This window comes from Anabas testudineus, chromosome 12, assembly GCF_900324465.2.
Source record: "Anabas testudineus chromosome 12, fAnaTes1.2, whole genome shotgun sequence".
NCBI classification, from domain to species: Eukaryota; Metazoa; Chordata; class Actinopteri; order Anabantiformes; family Anabantidae; genus Anabas; species Anabas testudineus.
This window is the reverse complement of record NC_046621.1, coordinates 3,027,701-3,043,932: the sequence shown is the minus strand read 5'-3', so window position 1 is coordinate 3,043,932 and position 16,232 is coordinate 3,027,701. Positions and strand designations below refer to the sequence as shown.

Sequence of the window (16,232 nt, the reverse complement as noted above, 5' to 3'; positions counted from 1 at the left end):
CCCTCTCCCTAACCCTCCTCCTTTCTCTAGCTGCCCTTGAGCTTTTCTATTACCGCATGGAAAGCACCTTGCAGCCCCTGACAAGCGCAGCGGATCGACACTAAATCAGAAATCAGTGCCAGCCGCAGATCTGAGCCACCATGAAGGTCACAGGCCCTACACTGCGTGTCGTCTCAATCGGGGGAGCAGGAGTAGACACTGTTAGGGTGATGTGTGACTATGTGACTGGGGTGTGTGTGTGTGTGTCGGTGTTGTAACAGAGGAGAAACCTCTACTCTTCAAGAATGGAGAGTAGAGGAAAATATATGGAGGGAAAGCAGGTCAACATCGATGCAGATGTGGAAGGCAGGAAAGAGACAAGGGGATGCGAGATGATGTGGTAACAGAGATCACTAAAAACATAAAAGAAAAGAAAATGAGCGATTGGGTGCTGTCTTATCAGAATCTAAAACACAAGGTGAAACAAATGGCAAACATTTCCTCTGCTAATAGAGTTTTGAACCCTCTGATCTCATGGGATTGTTACATACTGCCATCTAGTTGTGAGAAGGTGAAAGACACACAGATGATTAAAATCACACTCTACTCAGTGTTGTTGTCACTTCAGTTGTATTTTGCAGGATGATACATGTGCAGCGTAAGAAGAATAGATGCATATGGTCATTTGGGCAGTAAGATGCGTTATTCTCACTTAACCATAGGTCTCGTTTTATGGTGATTAATGATTTTGAGACAGCATCAAAACATTTTTGAATATATTAGTCAGTTTTCAGCTGTACTACTTTTTATTTCACAGAGTACATAAACATTTAGATAGAACACAGTGTTTTGAGATATTTGTTGTACGGCTTGTCCCAATAAACTATGTTTGCTATTTTCTAATAAAGTGGTCTTGTCCTGCTTCTCAAAAGTATGGTTAATACTGGCATGGGACTGAGTTCAGTTTGTTTGGCTTGACACACAAAGTCTTGGAATTTATGACCATTGACCATTTTTAAAATCACAGTTCAGGGAGATTTCGGCTTCTATCTGTTTATATAAATGATGAAGATGGGGTTGAGAAGTAGTTGTTATGATACTTTTTACTTCACTACATTTTACAGATTTTGTTATTTTGCATGTCAAGATTTTAAATTACAATTTTATTGTAATTCAATGATTGTGAAGTTTAAATTATATTAGTTGTTGTTATCATGTTGCTGTAGTAACTGTCTGGGCTATAATAACATTTATTTATATTCTTTTTCTTTCTTGAGATTTGTACTTTTTTTTAAGTTGCCTTTTTAGTATAAAATGTGCTGTTGAGAACTCTCTTACAGGACTACTAACTTATCCTTTCATATCACTACAATATTCTACATCAGAGTGACATTAGTAGTGTAGATTTTAGCTGGAATTCAGGCCTTTTACTTGTTATGTGTTAATTTAAAACTTTTTATTGGCTCTTTATTAAATCTTCTTACACCACAGGAACCTCCTGATCAGATTATTTTATTATTTTATTATTTTATAAATTGTGTCCCACAGTAAAACTCAAACATGATATTAATCGTAGCTGGATGAACTGTGTCTGGTGCAGGCTTCCGTAGTTTGAGTCACATGAATGGTTTGTTGTGATCGTGACTGAAAATCACCAGTTCTTCAGATATGTAGCTTAAATACGACTGTATTAACGCGTCAGGTGTTATTTCTTATGAAATTAACCGGTCAATAAGATAACGGATTAGAAAACAGTCGCCTAAGGGAGATAAATACGATGATAATTCCGTAAGCGGAAGCGTTTCTGATTTCTCTGTTTACGCTAATGACGCTAATGAAATTAGCTTGTTTTTTTGTTAGCTTGTGTTAACAACATAATAAACGGTGTCATTCTCACAGAAATGTCCCGATAAATTAGATTCATTCTGTTCCTCCTGCTAGCTAACGTTAGCCACTGAAAATCAGTCATGTTCCGCTGGATACTGGGAAGCCGAGAAGCTCAAAGCTCCGTGGAGGTAAGAAGTAACTGTAACGGTACTTTAACACAGTAAACATGGCTTCATCAGTAACTGTAACGGTACTTTAACACAGTAAACATGGCTTCATCAGTAACTCTAACAGTAACTGTACTTTAACACAGTAAACATGGCTTCATCAGTAACTGTAACGGTACTTTAACACAGTAAACATGGCTTCACCAGTAACTGTAACTGTAACGGTACTTTAACACAGTAAACATGGCTTCATCAGTAACTGTAACGGTACTTTAACACAGTAAACATGGCTTCACCAGTAACTGTAACTGTAACGGTACTTTAACACAGTAAACATGGCTTCATCAGTAACTGTAACGGTACTTTAACACAGTAAACATGGCTTCATCAGTAACTGTAACGGTACTTTAACACAGTAAACATGGCTTCATCAGTAACAGTAACGGTACTTTAACACAGTAAACATGGTTTCATCAGTAACAGTAACGGTACTTTAACACAGTAAACATGGCTTCATCAGTAACTGTAACGGTACTTTAACACAGTAAACATGGTTTCATCAGTAACAGTAACGGTACTTTAACACAGTAAACATGGTTTCATCAGTAACAGTAACGGTACTTTAACACAGTAAACATGGCTTCATCAGTAACTGTAACGGTACTTTAACACAGTAAACATGGCTTCATCAGTAACTGTAACGGTACTTTAACACAGTAAACATGGCTTCATCAGTAACTGTAACGGTACTTTAACACAGTAAACATGGCTTCATCAGTAACTGTAACGGTACTTTAACACAGTAAACATGGCTTCATCAGTAACAGTAACGGTACTTTAACACAGTAAACATGGTTTCATCAGTAACAGTAACGGTACTTTAACACAGTAAACATGGCTTCATCAGTAACTGTAACGGTACTTTAACACAGTAAACATGGCTTCATCAGTAACTGTAACGGTACTTTAACACAGTAAACATGACTTCATCAGTAACTGTAACTGTACTTTAACACAGTAAACATGGCTTCATCAGTAACAGTAACGGTACTTTAACACAGTAAACATGGCTTCATCAGTAACAGTAACGGTACTTTAACACAGTAAACATGGCTTCATCAGTAACTGTAACGGTACTTTAACACAGTAAACATGGCTTCATCAGTAACTGTAACGGTACTTTAACACAGTAAACATGGTTTCATCAGTAACTGTAACGGTACTTTAACACAGTAAACATGACTTCATCAGTAACTGTAACTGTAACGGTACTTTAACACAGTAAACATGGCTTCATCATTAACTGTAACGGTACTTTAACACAGTAAACATGGCTTCATCATTAACTGTAACGGTACTTTAACACAGTAAACATGGCTTCATCAGTAACTGTAACGGTACTTTAACACAGTAAACATGGCTTCATCATTAACTGTAACGGTACTTTAACACAGTAAACATGGCTTCATCAGTAACTGTAACGGTACTTTAACACAGTAAACATGACTTCATCAGTAACTGTAACGGTACTTTAACACAGTAAACATGGTTTCATCAGTAACTGTAACGGTACTTTAACACAGTAAACATGACTTCATCAGTAACTGTAACTGTAACGGTACTTTAACACAGTAAACATGGTTTCATCAGTAACTGTAACGGTACTTTAACACAGTAAACATGGCTTCATCAGTAACTGTAACGGTACTTTAACACAGTAAACATGGCTTCATCAGTAACTGTAACGGTACTTTAACACAGTAAACATGACTTCATCAGTAACTGTAACTGTAACGGTACTTTAACACAGTAAACATGACTTCATCAGTAACTGTAACTGTAACGGTACTTTAACACAGTAAACATGGCTTCATCAGTAACTGTAACGGTACTTTAACACAGTAAACATGGCTTCATCAGTAACTGTAACTGTAACGGTACTTTAACACAGTAAACATGACTTCATCAGTAACTGTAACTGTAACGGTACTTTAACACAGTAAACATGGTTTCATCGGTAACTGTAATTGTAACGGTACTTTAACACAGTAAACATGGTTTCATCAGTAACTGTAACGGTACTTTAACACAGTAAACATGACTTCATCAGTAACTGTAACGGTACTTTAACACAGTAAACATGGCTTCATCAGTAACTGTAACTGTAACGGTACTTTAACACAGTAAACATGGCTTCATCAGTAACTGTAACGGTACTTTAACACAGTAAACATGACTTCATCAGTAACTGTAACTGTACTTTAACACAGTAAACATGACTTCATCAGTAACTGTAACTGTACTTTAACACAGTAAACATGACTTCATCAGTAACTGTAACTGTAACGGTACTTTAACACAGTAAACATGGCTTCATCAGTAACTGTAACGGTACTTTAACACAGTAAACATGACTTCATCAGTAACTGTAACGGTACTTTAACACAGTAAACATGGCTTCATCAGTAACTGTAACAGTACTTTAACACAGTAAACATGACTTCATCAGTAACTGTAACGGTACTTTAACACAGTAAACATGACTTCATCAGTAACTGTAACGGTACTTTAACACAGTAAACATGGCTTCATCAGTAACTGTAACGGTACTTTAACACAGTAAACATGGCTTCATCAGTAACTGTAACGGTACTTTAACACAGTAAACATGGCTTCATCAGTAACTATAACTGTAACGGTACTTTAACACAGTAAACATGGCTTCATCAGTAACTGTAACGGTACTTTAACACAGTAAACATGGCTTTATCGGTAACTGTAACGGTACTTTAACACAGTAAACATGACTTCATCGGTAACTGTAACGGTACTTTAACACAGTAAACATGGCTTCATCAGTAACTGTAACGGTACTTTAACACAGTAAACATGGCTTCATCAGTAACTGTAACGGTACTTTAACACAGTAAACATGGCTTCATCGGTAACTGTAACTGTACTTTAACACAGTAAACATGACTTCATCAGTAACAGTAACGGTACTTTAACACAGTAAACATGGCTTCATCAGTAACTGTAACTGTACTTTAACACAGTAAACATGGCTTCATCAGTAACTGTAACTGTAACTGTAACGGTACTTTAACACAGTAAACATGGCTTCATCAGTAACTGTAACTGTAACGGTACTTTAACACAGTAAACATGGCTTCATCAGTAACTGTAACAGTAACGGTACTTTAACACAGTAAACATGGTTTCATCAGTAACTGTAACGGTACTTTAACACAGTAAACATGGCTTCATCAGTAACTGTAACGGTACTTTAACACAGTAAACATGGCTTCATCAGTAACTGTAACGGTACTTTAACACAGTAAACATGGCTTCATCAGTAACTGTAACGGTACTTTAACACAGTAAACATGGCTTCATCAGTAACTGTAACGGTACTTTAACACAGTAAACATGGCTTCATCAGTAACTGTAACGGTACTTTAACACAGTAAACATGGCTTCATCAGTAACTGTAACGGTACTTTAACACAGTAAACATGGCTTCATCAGTAACGGTAACTGTACTTTAACACAGTAAACATGACTTCATCAGTAACTGTAACGGTACTTTAACACAGTAAACATGGCTTCATCAGTAACTGTAACGGTACTTTAACACAGTAAACATGACTTCATCAGTAACTGTAACGGTACTTTAACACAGTAAACATGGCTTCATCAGTAACAGTAACGGTACTTTAACACAGTAAACATGGCTTCATCAGTAACTGTAACAGTACTTTAACACAGTAAACATGGCTTCATCAGTAACTGTAACGGTACTTTAACACAGTAAACATGGCTTCATCAGTAACTGTAACGGTACTTTAACACAGTAAACATGGTTTCATCAGTAACTGTAACGGTACTTTAACACAGTAAACATGGCTTCATCAGTAACTGTAACGGTACTTTAACACAGTAAACATGGCTTCATCAGTAACTGTAACGGTACTTTAACACAGTAAAATGGCTTCATCAGTAACTGTAACGGTACTTTAACACAGTAAACATGGCTTCATCAGTAACTGTAACGGTACTTTAACACAGTAAATATGGCTTCATCAGTAACTGTAACTGTAACGGTACTTTAACACAGTAAACATGGCTTCATCAGTAACTGTAACGGTACTTTAACACAGTAAACATGGCTTCATCAGTAACTGTAACGGTACTTTAACACAGTAAAATGGCTTAATCGGTAACTGTAATTGTAACGGTACTATAACACAGTAAACATGGCTTCATCGGTAACTGTAATTGTAACGGTACTTTAACACAGTAAACATGGCTTCATCAGTAACTGTAACGGTACTATAACACAGTAAACATGGCTTCATCGGTAACTGTAATTGTAACGGTACTTTAACACAGTAAACATGGCTTCATCAGTAACTGTAATTGTAACGGTACTTTAACACAGAAACAATGGCTTCATCAGTAACTGTAACGGTACTTTAACACCTTTACTTCAGAATATTTCAGAGGCATAAATACACACTACAATATACACTACTTCATTCACTACAAGTGTTTAGATTCTTCTTTAAGGTATTAATACTAATACAACCATAGATCCATTGCGAGTTTAAGTTCATTCAAAATTAAGACTAAAGTGAGAAATAGGAAGTAATAGTGTTTATGATCCAGATGTTTGTATGTAAACATTGTTTTGCAGTTGTGTGTGTCGGTTATGTTCGATTCTTTTATCACTAAGGACATAAATGTTTATTGTCTGTAGCATAAAAAAGTATTATTATTAAAACCATTATTAGCCAGATTAACATCCATTTAAACCTCATACTGTCCCTATAGCACATAAGATATTTCAAATCAATAGTTGAAGATACGTTACTGGAATAAAAATAGTAATACGATGATTGATGACGATACTCCTTTGTGTTAATCTTCTACTGTCTGCGAAGCTTTTTAATCCAGCAGACATTACTGAAATAATCTGCACTAACGCCGGTGCTTTTTCTGTGAATCAGACTTCTCAAGCTTTGCAGCACCTCTGCAGCTTTTAGAGCAGATTTTTACAAAAAATATTGCAAAAAGTTGCATACTGTAGCTTTAGGTAAAAGTATTATGGAAGTGTTACTAGCCAAATAGACTTCAAAAGTAAAAATAATAAGAAAATAATCAGTGGATCAAACTGCAACAGTAAAGTTGCAGCATTGAAAACTCTAAATCTTATAGGAAACTAGCTGAAAGATAAATCTACTGCAGTAAAAAGTATATCCCTCGGCAAAGTAGTTGAGCAGAAGTTTAAAGGAGCTGAAATTGATATACAGTACTCATGTTTCCATCACAGTTTTTCCATGCTTTACACTCCGTGGCCTCCTCTCTCTCATTGCCTGTGCTTCTCACTACTTTCCCTCTTATGTCTGCAGAAAAACTCAGTGCTGTGCATTGGAGAGGATCAGCCCAAAAACTGGTTCACTGAGCTGCAGGTGCTGAAAGGACATTTTGACATTGTTCGATTTCTGGTGCAGATTGATGACTTCAGGTAAGCGGACCACAACCCCCCTCCACTGCCTTTATTCCCACTTTCTCTCTAACCTCTCTCCTCTCTACTCTCGGCCTCTATCCCTCTGTGATTGACAGGAGATCCTCAACTAGAGCAAACTTACAGAGCATGACAAGAACCCAATCATCACCGCTGTGTGATTGTGTGTGTGTGCACAGGACAGCATAACTAAGGCCTTTTAATGCTGTCCGTACACACCTGCACACACACATTTAAAGGTTTTGCACCTGCTCTCTGCTCTGTTTTGTGGAAGCATGCTGCACTCTCGCATGGTAGAGTGGGTCTGCATAAGTGGTCAGATTGGGATTTATAACAGAACTAAGTGTATATGTGAGTGTGTGTGTGTCAGCTGGTGGGGGTTGCGTTACGCCTGGTCTGCTCCTGTAATAACCCCCTCCTCTGGGTCTCGTCCTCTCCGTACACAGGACCAGAGTCGGGGGCAAAGGCCAGAAAATTCTCTCCAGATTGCTTTTGAAGTCCGAAAATGTATCCTGGACAGTTCCTCTCTTCTCGTTTTTAGCTCTTTCTTTTTCGTCTGCTCATCCTGTCTGTTGATTTTAGAAACAGGCATTGTGGATAGCTGAGGGTCAAAGGGCAAGTGAAGCTGGTAAGCCCCAAGACGGATGTTTTTTTAAATTTCTCGAGGGCAGATTAACCTACGGGAAATGATTCCTCATACAGATAGTGATTGACTGAGGGTGTTTGACTAGTCAACCTTCTAACAAGCTCACACACCTCCACTGAGGCATTTCTGCCACACATAGTTCTCAAACTCAAACCTTTCATCTCATCTTTTACAGATGTGCCTCAGCAGGGGATGATGGCCTTGTTTTGGTTTGGAATATTGAGGTAATATGTTTCAAGTCTGTTATTTCTCCACGTTGTGAATTTCCACAGAACATAGTTGCACTAATTGCAATTTCTTTTTAAGACTGGAGAGAGGCTGCAGGAGCTGAGGGGCCATTCCCAGCAAATAACGGCTATAACCACCTTTAACTGTAATAGTGGACTGTCGCTGCATATTTCACTCATCACAGCCTCCTCCGACAGGAGTCTCAGTGTATCCTCATACCAGAAAAAAAACAAAAAACAAAGCAAACACTTTAAATTCACATTAACTGTTATGTTTATAGTCCAAACTTGATTTTCCTTAATCTTATTTATCAGTTATGGGACCCTGATACAGGGAACAGAGTTCAGACCATTTCAGATCTTCAGTCGTCTGTGAAGGTTATTGATCTACTACCAATCCTCTTTGACTTGTACACTAACAGGGCACAGATTCTTGTTTTTAATGATCTATTGTTTATTTTCATTATTATAACTATGAAATATAAGAACATATGCAGTGTCTTGATCCTTCACGATCGTTTTTCTTGGATATTGCTATTACTATTGCATTATTCCATAATGTAGTTAAATACATGTAGACAAAATGAGTTATACTAATTAAAATGTTTGACACATAAGCTTGTAATTTCATAATAGAAAAAAAGTTGAATTGTTTCAACTTCTTCATAAATGAAGGTTCACTGCAGCATCTTCAGATCAGCTTTTTATTTAATGTTCTGATCCAGCTGTGTGTCTCTCTCAGTGTTTGCTAGTGCTGGAGCAGCTGTGTTTGTGGGTCTCTGGTGGTGAGGAGCTGTGTGTGTGGAACAAAGACTTTCAGCTGCAGTGTCACAGACAGAACCACAGTGACACTGGTGAGGAGGCACTAAAGGAAATTGTAATTGCAGTTAGCACAAGAAGCTGATTAATCATTGTGTTTTGGCCTTTTGCAGGAATAACTGCTTTGATAAAGCTGCCTAAGAACTGCATAGCAGCTGCTATGGATAAAGAGATAGGTAAGAGACATGACAATCCACTTTTGACAAGTATATTTAGTTATTAGGTATATAGGCAGGGTAAGCTTATACCATCTTGCTTAAGGACCCTGGTCTCCCTTAACACTACACTAGATACTATAGCCTCTTATAAGATTCTTGGAATGATATCTCCCCCTTCCCTGGCTCCCCCTTGCTGTAGCACTTGTGTTGTACCTCACCAATCTCTACTCTTATAGATGGAACAAGCTGTTTTGATATTAGATTTAGAAGACTCTATAGGATTCAAACCCTGGTGTCCTGCATGGAGGGCAGTGATCTTACCCCTATGCTATCCCCCAGGGATAAAACGTGTTGTGCTTTTTTGTGTTCTTCTTTCAGTCATCTACAGGGTGACTGTCTCTACTGATTCCTCTGTGTCAGTGGCTGAAATTCGCTGTCTGTCTGACCACCAGGACCGGATTCGTGCTCTTATCAGCGTCAATGGTCAGTCTCCTTGATGAAGTTGTGAATTATCAGTGAAAATCAAAGTGTCTGTATTCGAATTTTGACTTAGAATTGAATTGTTTATATATATCCATATGAACCAAGTTGATGTTTCTTTCGTCAGATGGGCTCTTTGTGAGTGGTTCCCATGCGGGTGAGTTGATCTTGTGGGATTCTGTTGATTGGAATATCCTGGCCTATGAGCACATCCTGTGGGAGGAATCCTCCGCCCAGTCTGAAATCCGATTGGGTGCTCCTAAAACCAGTGAAATGTCCATTCAGCATCTGTCCACCAATGGAAAGGTGAGAAGGACAGGATGCCTGTATCTGCTATTGTACATCATTAAACACTGTGCTTAGGTTTAGTCAGTGCGTTCTGTAACATGCTTCATGTCTGTGTGATTTGTAGCTCATCCTTGCAGCTGTGGGCAGCGGCCTGTATGTGTACAGTGTTCTGACCAAAACAGTGATGGCCTACAGGAAGGTTGCCCATGACTCTAATGTCTTACACACAGTGCTGCTGTCTGACAGGTAATACATTTTTCTTACAATTATCCTGCCTATACTACTGCAGATAGGTTTGGCTTGTGATCCCCCCCCCCCCGCTTTTCTCATCATGCAAAGCCTCTGATTTATCTACCCCCAAACTGGACATTGGTGCACCAGCATGAACTTACATTTTTGCTAGTTGCAACTGAGAAAATATTACTTTTGAATTGAGCACAGAGTTCCTAATGGTTATGACACTGCTTCTGCTTCAGTGAGCTGATGTCCTGCTCTGAAGATGGCTGTGTGAGGATGTGGGAGATCCAAGACTTGCCTTTGCCTGCTGAACCAGCATCTTCAGGTGTGAAGTGAAGTGCACACACAAACAAACACTAGGAAACAGTAAGTACATACCTTATGTACTCTGTACAAACATGCAGGCGTGTCAGTAGGATGGCGTTCCAGTTCCCTGCGTGGTTATATCATCTTTAAAACTGGACTATGATGCTTCCAGTGATAAGTATGAATCAGCTTAAAGACCTTGTATGTGTGTAGCTGGAGTTTTTGATGAGTGGACAACGTGGAGGTGCAGTAATGCAGCTCAGATGTGGTATATGACCGAAAAGTGTACTGAGCTCTGACGACAACACTGCAGTGCCTGCAAAGAAAAACTATGGCAAATTTCAACCTGTGACTCTCCTGGACATGCTAACCATACATCTACCACCTCCATCGTCGAGATTCGTTGAAACTTTTGCAAAACAACATAAATCAGAGTAATGTAATGCCCGGGGGGGATTGATTGTGAGCAACACGCAGAGAATTAAACCCCAACTTTTCAGTTCTCCTGAGCGTTTTAGCATTTTTAAGCTCTTTGTTTTGGTACCACAATCTGCATTTGCAGCTTTGCTTCCCCTGGATCATTGTTGCCTCAAGGCTTATTTTAGGATGAGTCACAGTTTACTCAATTAATCAGATTTGACTTTGTAAAAATCACATTTAATATTGGGTGCTTCTGCTCTGAATTGATGTTTTTTAAAACTGGAGGCGTTCAGGGCACACCTGCAAAACACTGAATCACAAAACAGATTAAAAAAATCAACTAATGTTAAACCATTACAATTGTCCCTGGCTGATGATCAGAACCAGTATGAATAAGCTCACATTGATTGCTTATGTTCTTATTCTAAGATAAGAAAACCTTTATTAGAGGGTTTTCTTATCTTATCTTACATTTTTTTCCTCTGGATCTGTTTAACCAGGGTTCTTTGGGATGTGGACTTTTGGCCGGTCAAACAAACAGACTGGTCCTGCATCAAAGAAGGTCATGGATGTCCCCAACGTCAGGACGCTGAAGTTGACAGGTGATCTGATCGGGCACTCGGGGGCAATCCAGGTATGATTTCACAGTACAAACTTTTGTTCTACTTCACATCTGTGCCACAATAGTGCTTTAATTGTCCTTTCTGCACTTCTTTTTAGATGTTTGTGAGCTTAAAGGAGAATGGTTTGATCACATGCTCGACAGATCACCTAGTGATTCTGTGGAAGAACGGAGAGAGACAGTCCCACCTCCGCAGCCTGGCACTTTTTCAGAAACTGGAGGAGAATGGAGGACTCTGACCTTTAAACCTCAAACCACTGCCTTAAAAAAAAAAAAAAGAGAGAGAGGTGGGAGCTTGTTGATCAGTGTCACAGATTACTGGAATTCACTGTAGTTGTTGTTTCGTGTACTGATTATGTTTGCTAGACTTCAGACTAAAAAAGTATTTAACTTAAATTTGAAAAACCCAGGAAATACCTCATATCAGAGAAACAACCTGTTTAGTGCTGAAACATAACTGAATCAAACCTATGACAATGTGAACTAATTAGAACAATATAGGCATGTTTATATATGTTAAAGGGTAACTTCACTGGTTCTTAATGTTGCTTTCTATTGTTAAAATTTGGGGAGGACATTATTTATTAATGTTCCCTCTAAAGGTCCTTGAGAAGACATCTGGAGTTTTCCAGTTCAGATTATGTCACCTTGTTGCTCATTCTGTTGTAGTTATGACCAACCTGCTCCTCCATTGAACATCATCTGTAGGAGTGTTTCAGCTGGAAGCAGAGGCTGTTTTCATAATCCCACACTCTCTAAACTAGAACCAGAGTAAGCAAGTTGATAATCTGAAGTCACCCTTTAAGGAACTGTCCACTGTGTATATGCTGTTAGCTGCTGTCGCCCTCATTGTTGTGCCTCTTACCGTTTTGTGTATTAGCCTGTTTCAGAGACTCTGACACTTTCGGAGATGCGCTTATTTGGTCTCTTGCATAGACGTACGTGAGGTTTTTATTACATTCAGACAGAACTAGAATAGACGTTTCCCCATTTCCGGTGTTTATGTCACACTTAATTCACTGCAATGAGTGATAACTCTCTGCTAGAAAGCAAATAAGCGCACTTCCTAAAGTGTTAAACATTTAGTTAAGTTTGCTATTCGCCATTTATGGAACAATTTCATATTTTAAGAATGCTTTAATTGTCTCACAACACATTAGTGTTTGACAAAGAACATCAAAATAAGACATAATCCAGAAAGAGCAAAATACATTAAACTTTTCAAACAAACATGGTAAGCTTTAAGACGGAAAGCTTTTGTCACTACTATGCATGAGGCAGTAAAATCTTTCAAGAACACACATTACAGTTCTCGTGGCCAATGACGATTTTACGTCTTTGAAAAATAATTTGTACTGTATATAACATTGTCACTTTGTAATTGTTCTGTTAATAAATTATACAAAACACAGAATTGGCACGTTGTCGCAGCCACGGCCATCAGTGTCGGAGATGAACAAGAGAGGAAACAGAAAAGTGATGAAGGCTTATCTTTACATAACAAGCAGTTATACAATCTGGTTCTGCCTCAGTCGACTCACAATGAGGCTGTCATTTGATCTAATTTATATCACATTCCAGTCATCGCTGCTCACAGAAAAGGCATGTTTGTCTGACACATTAATATGAAATATTAAATTTTTGTGTGGATAGAAATCTAGCAAAAATATCTTCTCTTGATCAGTGATTGCAGTCCTGAAACATTCAGCGGTGGAGCCACATTTCAAGTCACTGTTTAAAAAAATAAAACAAAACCTAAAATTTAGTTTGAGCCAAACAAAAGCTACGTAGGCAAAATATGTCAAATGCAAAGCAAAAATAATATATTGGCTGAGTATTTACAAGAACAGCAGTTACATTAGGTAGTTTACAGTGTATTGCAACAGTAGCAGACCTCAACAGTGAGACAAGATTAAGGCGTCGATTAAGACCTTGATCATTAATAAAATAATTACACAGAATCGTGAATACATTGAACGTGGATGTGACCGGAACTGAAACCATCACTGACAAATAATCTGATTCAGTTTCTGTCTTTAAAAATCTCAGTTACAAAACAGGAAGGATCAACACGTCGGGACGGTGGTGATGGAACTATTAACACTCAACTCAAAGCTTCAGCACAGAGAACGATGCAACAATACCCAAATTCAGATTTTTAAATGCGTATGGCTTTTCTTTTTTCCAGAAGCAAAGGAGGAGCTACTTAAAAGAATCAAATCAAAAGAATAGTTCTGTTTCCGTAAAGACGACCAAAGCATAAGGCACCTGTAACAAACTCTCTGTGCCTTTGGTTTATCCTGTAATGTGCATTTCCTGAATTAACACACATGCTGTACACGCACAGCAATATGTCCTCCTACTTCACTTGGAACCATTTCAATTGAGCCTTGGGGCCAGAACTGGCAATAGTGAAAATACAGTTTCACCAACTTAGGTAGTCTATGGATGGAAGATTACATTTTCTTCATTTATTAACCGGTTTCTAATGTTTCTTTGTGGTAAAAGCATGTTTCAGTACTGTCCCATCAACATTTAAATGAAAAGTGCTCTGAAAAATACAGTACTCAATAAAATACTGGTACTTGTTCAGTTTATAAATGTTTTTAAATGCTGATGAATTGTCTTTTTTTTTTTTTTTAAATTCCCAATCAATGTGGGGAAATAACTAATTTCTTTTGCACATTATTTGTTAATGCATCACTTCTGCAACACCCCCATTGAGCCAGCAGAGGGCAGACACATTCTACAGATCCCAAGATCTTATGGCCTTTGTCTGAAACTCTGGATCAACTAAACACGGTGTGCAACCAGATTTCTTCCACAAAAAGGTGAATTAAAAATCGGGTTAACAAAAACCATGTGAGAACCAGAGCCGATTAGTGTTCAGATGCTGGTTCTGCAGCTACTGTTTCTGGATTTGCTGTGATGTCTGTTTCTACCTCAGACACATTTGTGCACCATACGACAACAGTCAGATTAGCTTTACGTAGAAAGCGTCTATATTAATCAGATACTCACAAGTCCGATTGGTTTGCTCTATTTTTGGGTGCGGATGTCTACAGTTAGTGTCACAAAGCTATGTGCGGAACATCTTATGTTTTTAATTTTTAAAGAAACTTAAACAGCTTTGATACGATGCAGATCTCCACTGGCTGCTTTCATAGTACACAATATTATGAGGAAATGACCATAATAGAGATATTTCACCACCTGTTATGATGCTACACAGTCTTTTAAATCCAGCAACGACCACAAAAACAGCCCTTCTTTTATGTCACTTTGTATATGTGGCTGGACATTTAGAAAACCTTGCTAACTGTCTCTGGAGCTCAATCTTTCCAACCATGTAGATACGACACGTTTGAATTTGGTCCTAGACGAGTCAAAGTGTGCCTCATTCTGCTGATTAATAACTCTAGCTGAGTACCTTCACGAGTTTGCAATATAAAGAGGAACTTCTGAGTACACACACTTCTACAGACAAGCATGAACAGATCTCTCAAGGCCCTTATTTTCATTGTCTTTGATCGCTATCTTATTTACCACATTTCTTTTAGCGCAATAGAACAGAATGAAAACATTTTGGTAAAGAACATAAAAACAGAAAATAAAAGTGTGAAGCAAAGCAAAAGGGAGGAAAAATGGAAATGTCTTGATTAGCTAAAGTGCAGGTTTCTGGTGTGTTACACTGTATGGTACAGATTGTCAGGTGAGCCATGAGGTCCACACAGTTCATAGAGGTGCTATCAGGAATACTTAACCGGGCCATAAAGTGGCAAAGAGGCCTCAAATGACAACCTGTTCTCCACTGGCAGATCACCAGCTTCAGGTAGAACCACACAAGAAAAGAGGCTGTGATTTGAGATGGAAGCAGTGTCTCTGTTCAGTCAGTGATGTCTGCTCTCAGAGTTCCCCATAACCCAGCTTTAGGTTCTGTCCTGGGTACCAGCAAGGGCACAGAACTCATCCAATCACAGCTGAAGAGACTATTTGTTCCACTGCAGGGCTGCGTTTGCTGGCTTACCCTGCTCGGAGCAATAGATGAGAGGAGGTAACGAGGATTGGGTCATGAAGGAGGGGGAGGACGCAGGCTCTTACACTTCATCTCGTCCAACCTCTTCCAGTACTTGTAGTTCTCTGATAGGTGCTCCACGAGACCAGGCAGACTAGCGAAGGCTGTAAGGAGGCACACACAGATTGTGGAGAGTAAAAAAAAAAATAATCCTGATAACTACTGATTACTAATACATGAAAAAAAAGACAAAGTTGGTACCTGTAATACTGAGATTGTGTCATAATGCAAGTCTTGAGTAAAAAGATAATGAAAATTAAAAAAATCCTGAGGTGTTTTGACAAAAAGCTTGTACCCACTGTCCTCCAGTGTCCATGACTCCCAGTATCACTAGAGCACGTTTTTTTAAATATGAAGTCTCAGCAGCCTGACAGCCAAGTTAAATGAATCATACAAAGAAAACCTGACACCTTAAAAATGTCAATGTAAATCGTTCAATGTAATATAAATTATT

General features: G+C 38.5%; 2 protein-coding genes across 6 annotated transcripts in view; one reads left to right on the top strand and one right to left on the bottom strand.

Moving 5' to 3' along the window:
* Nucleotides 1-1,589: 1,589 nt before the first annotated feature.
* On the top strand, nt 1,590-13,904 carry wdr41 (WD repeat domain 41). 2 transcript variants are annotated; one of them, XM_026353941.1, is made up of 14 exons: nt 1,590-1,767; nt 1,921-1,994; nt 7,385-7,500; nt 8,322-8,370; nt 8,453-8,581; nt 8,689-8,751; nt 9,116-9,227; nt 9,306-9,368; nt 9,729-9,833; nt 9,958-10,136; nt 10,243-10,364; nt 10,595-10,680; nt 11,582-11,715; nt 11,802-11,942. In XM_026353941.1, the coding sequence occupies exons 2-14, from the start codon at nt 1,947-1,949 to the stop codon at nt 11,940-11,942; spliced, it is 1,347 nt and encodes a 448-aa protein (XP_026209726.1). In that variant the 5' UTR covers nt 1,590-1,767; nt 1,921-1,946. The 2 variants fall into 2 exon arrangements, with proteins under 2 accessions (XP_026209726.1, XP_026209728.1); XM_026353943.1 differs by lacking the exon at nt 1,590-1,767 and having other exon boundaries at nt 1,947-1,994; nt 11,802-13,904.
* pde8b (phosphodiesterase 8B) overlaps nt 12,826-16,232 on the bottom strand; it is a 38,300-nt gene continuing 34,893 nt past the window's right edge. For 3 of the 4 annotated variants that reach the window (XM_026353939.1, XM_026353938.1, XM_026353940.1), the window contains one exon: nt 15,773-15,882. In XM_026353939.1, coding sequence (XP_026209724.1) covers nt 15,773-15,882 — 110 coding nt within the window. Of the gene's footprint in view, nt 15,883-16,232 lie in introns of all 4 variants that reach the window. The other variant, XM_026353937.1, reaches the window with a different exon arrangement.

Excerpts from the sequence above, each read along its gene's own strand:
- wdr41 (XM_026353943.1), top strand. The coding sequence starts at position 1,947 with ATGTTCCGCTGGATACTGGGAAGCCGAGAAGCTCAAAGCTCCGTGGAG. Across the intron at positions 8,371-8,452 it reads TTTTGGTTTGGAATATTGAG|ACTGGAGAGAGGCTGCAGGA; the intron begins GTAATATGTTTC and ends TTTCTTTTTAAG. Across the intron at positions 9,228-9,305 it reads ACAGAACCACAGTGACACTG|GAATAACTGCTTTGATAAAG; the intron begins GTGAGGAGGCAC and ends GGCCTTTTGCAG.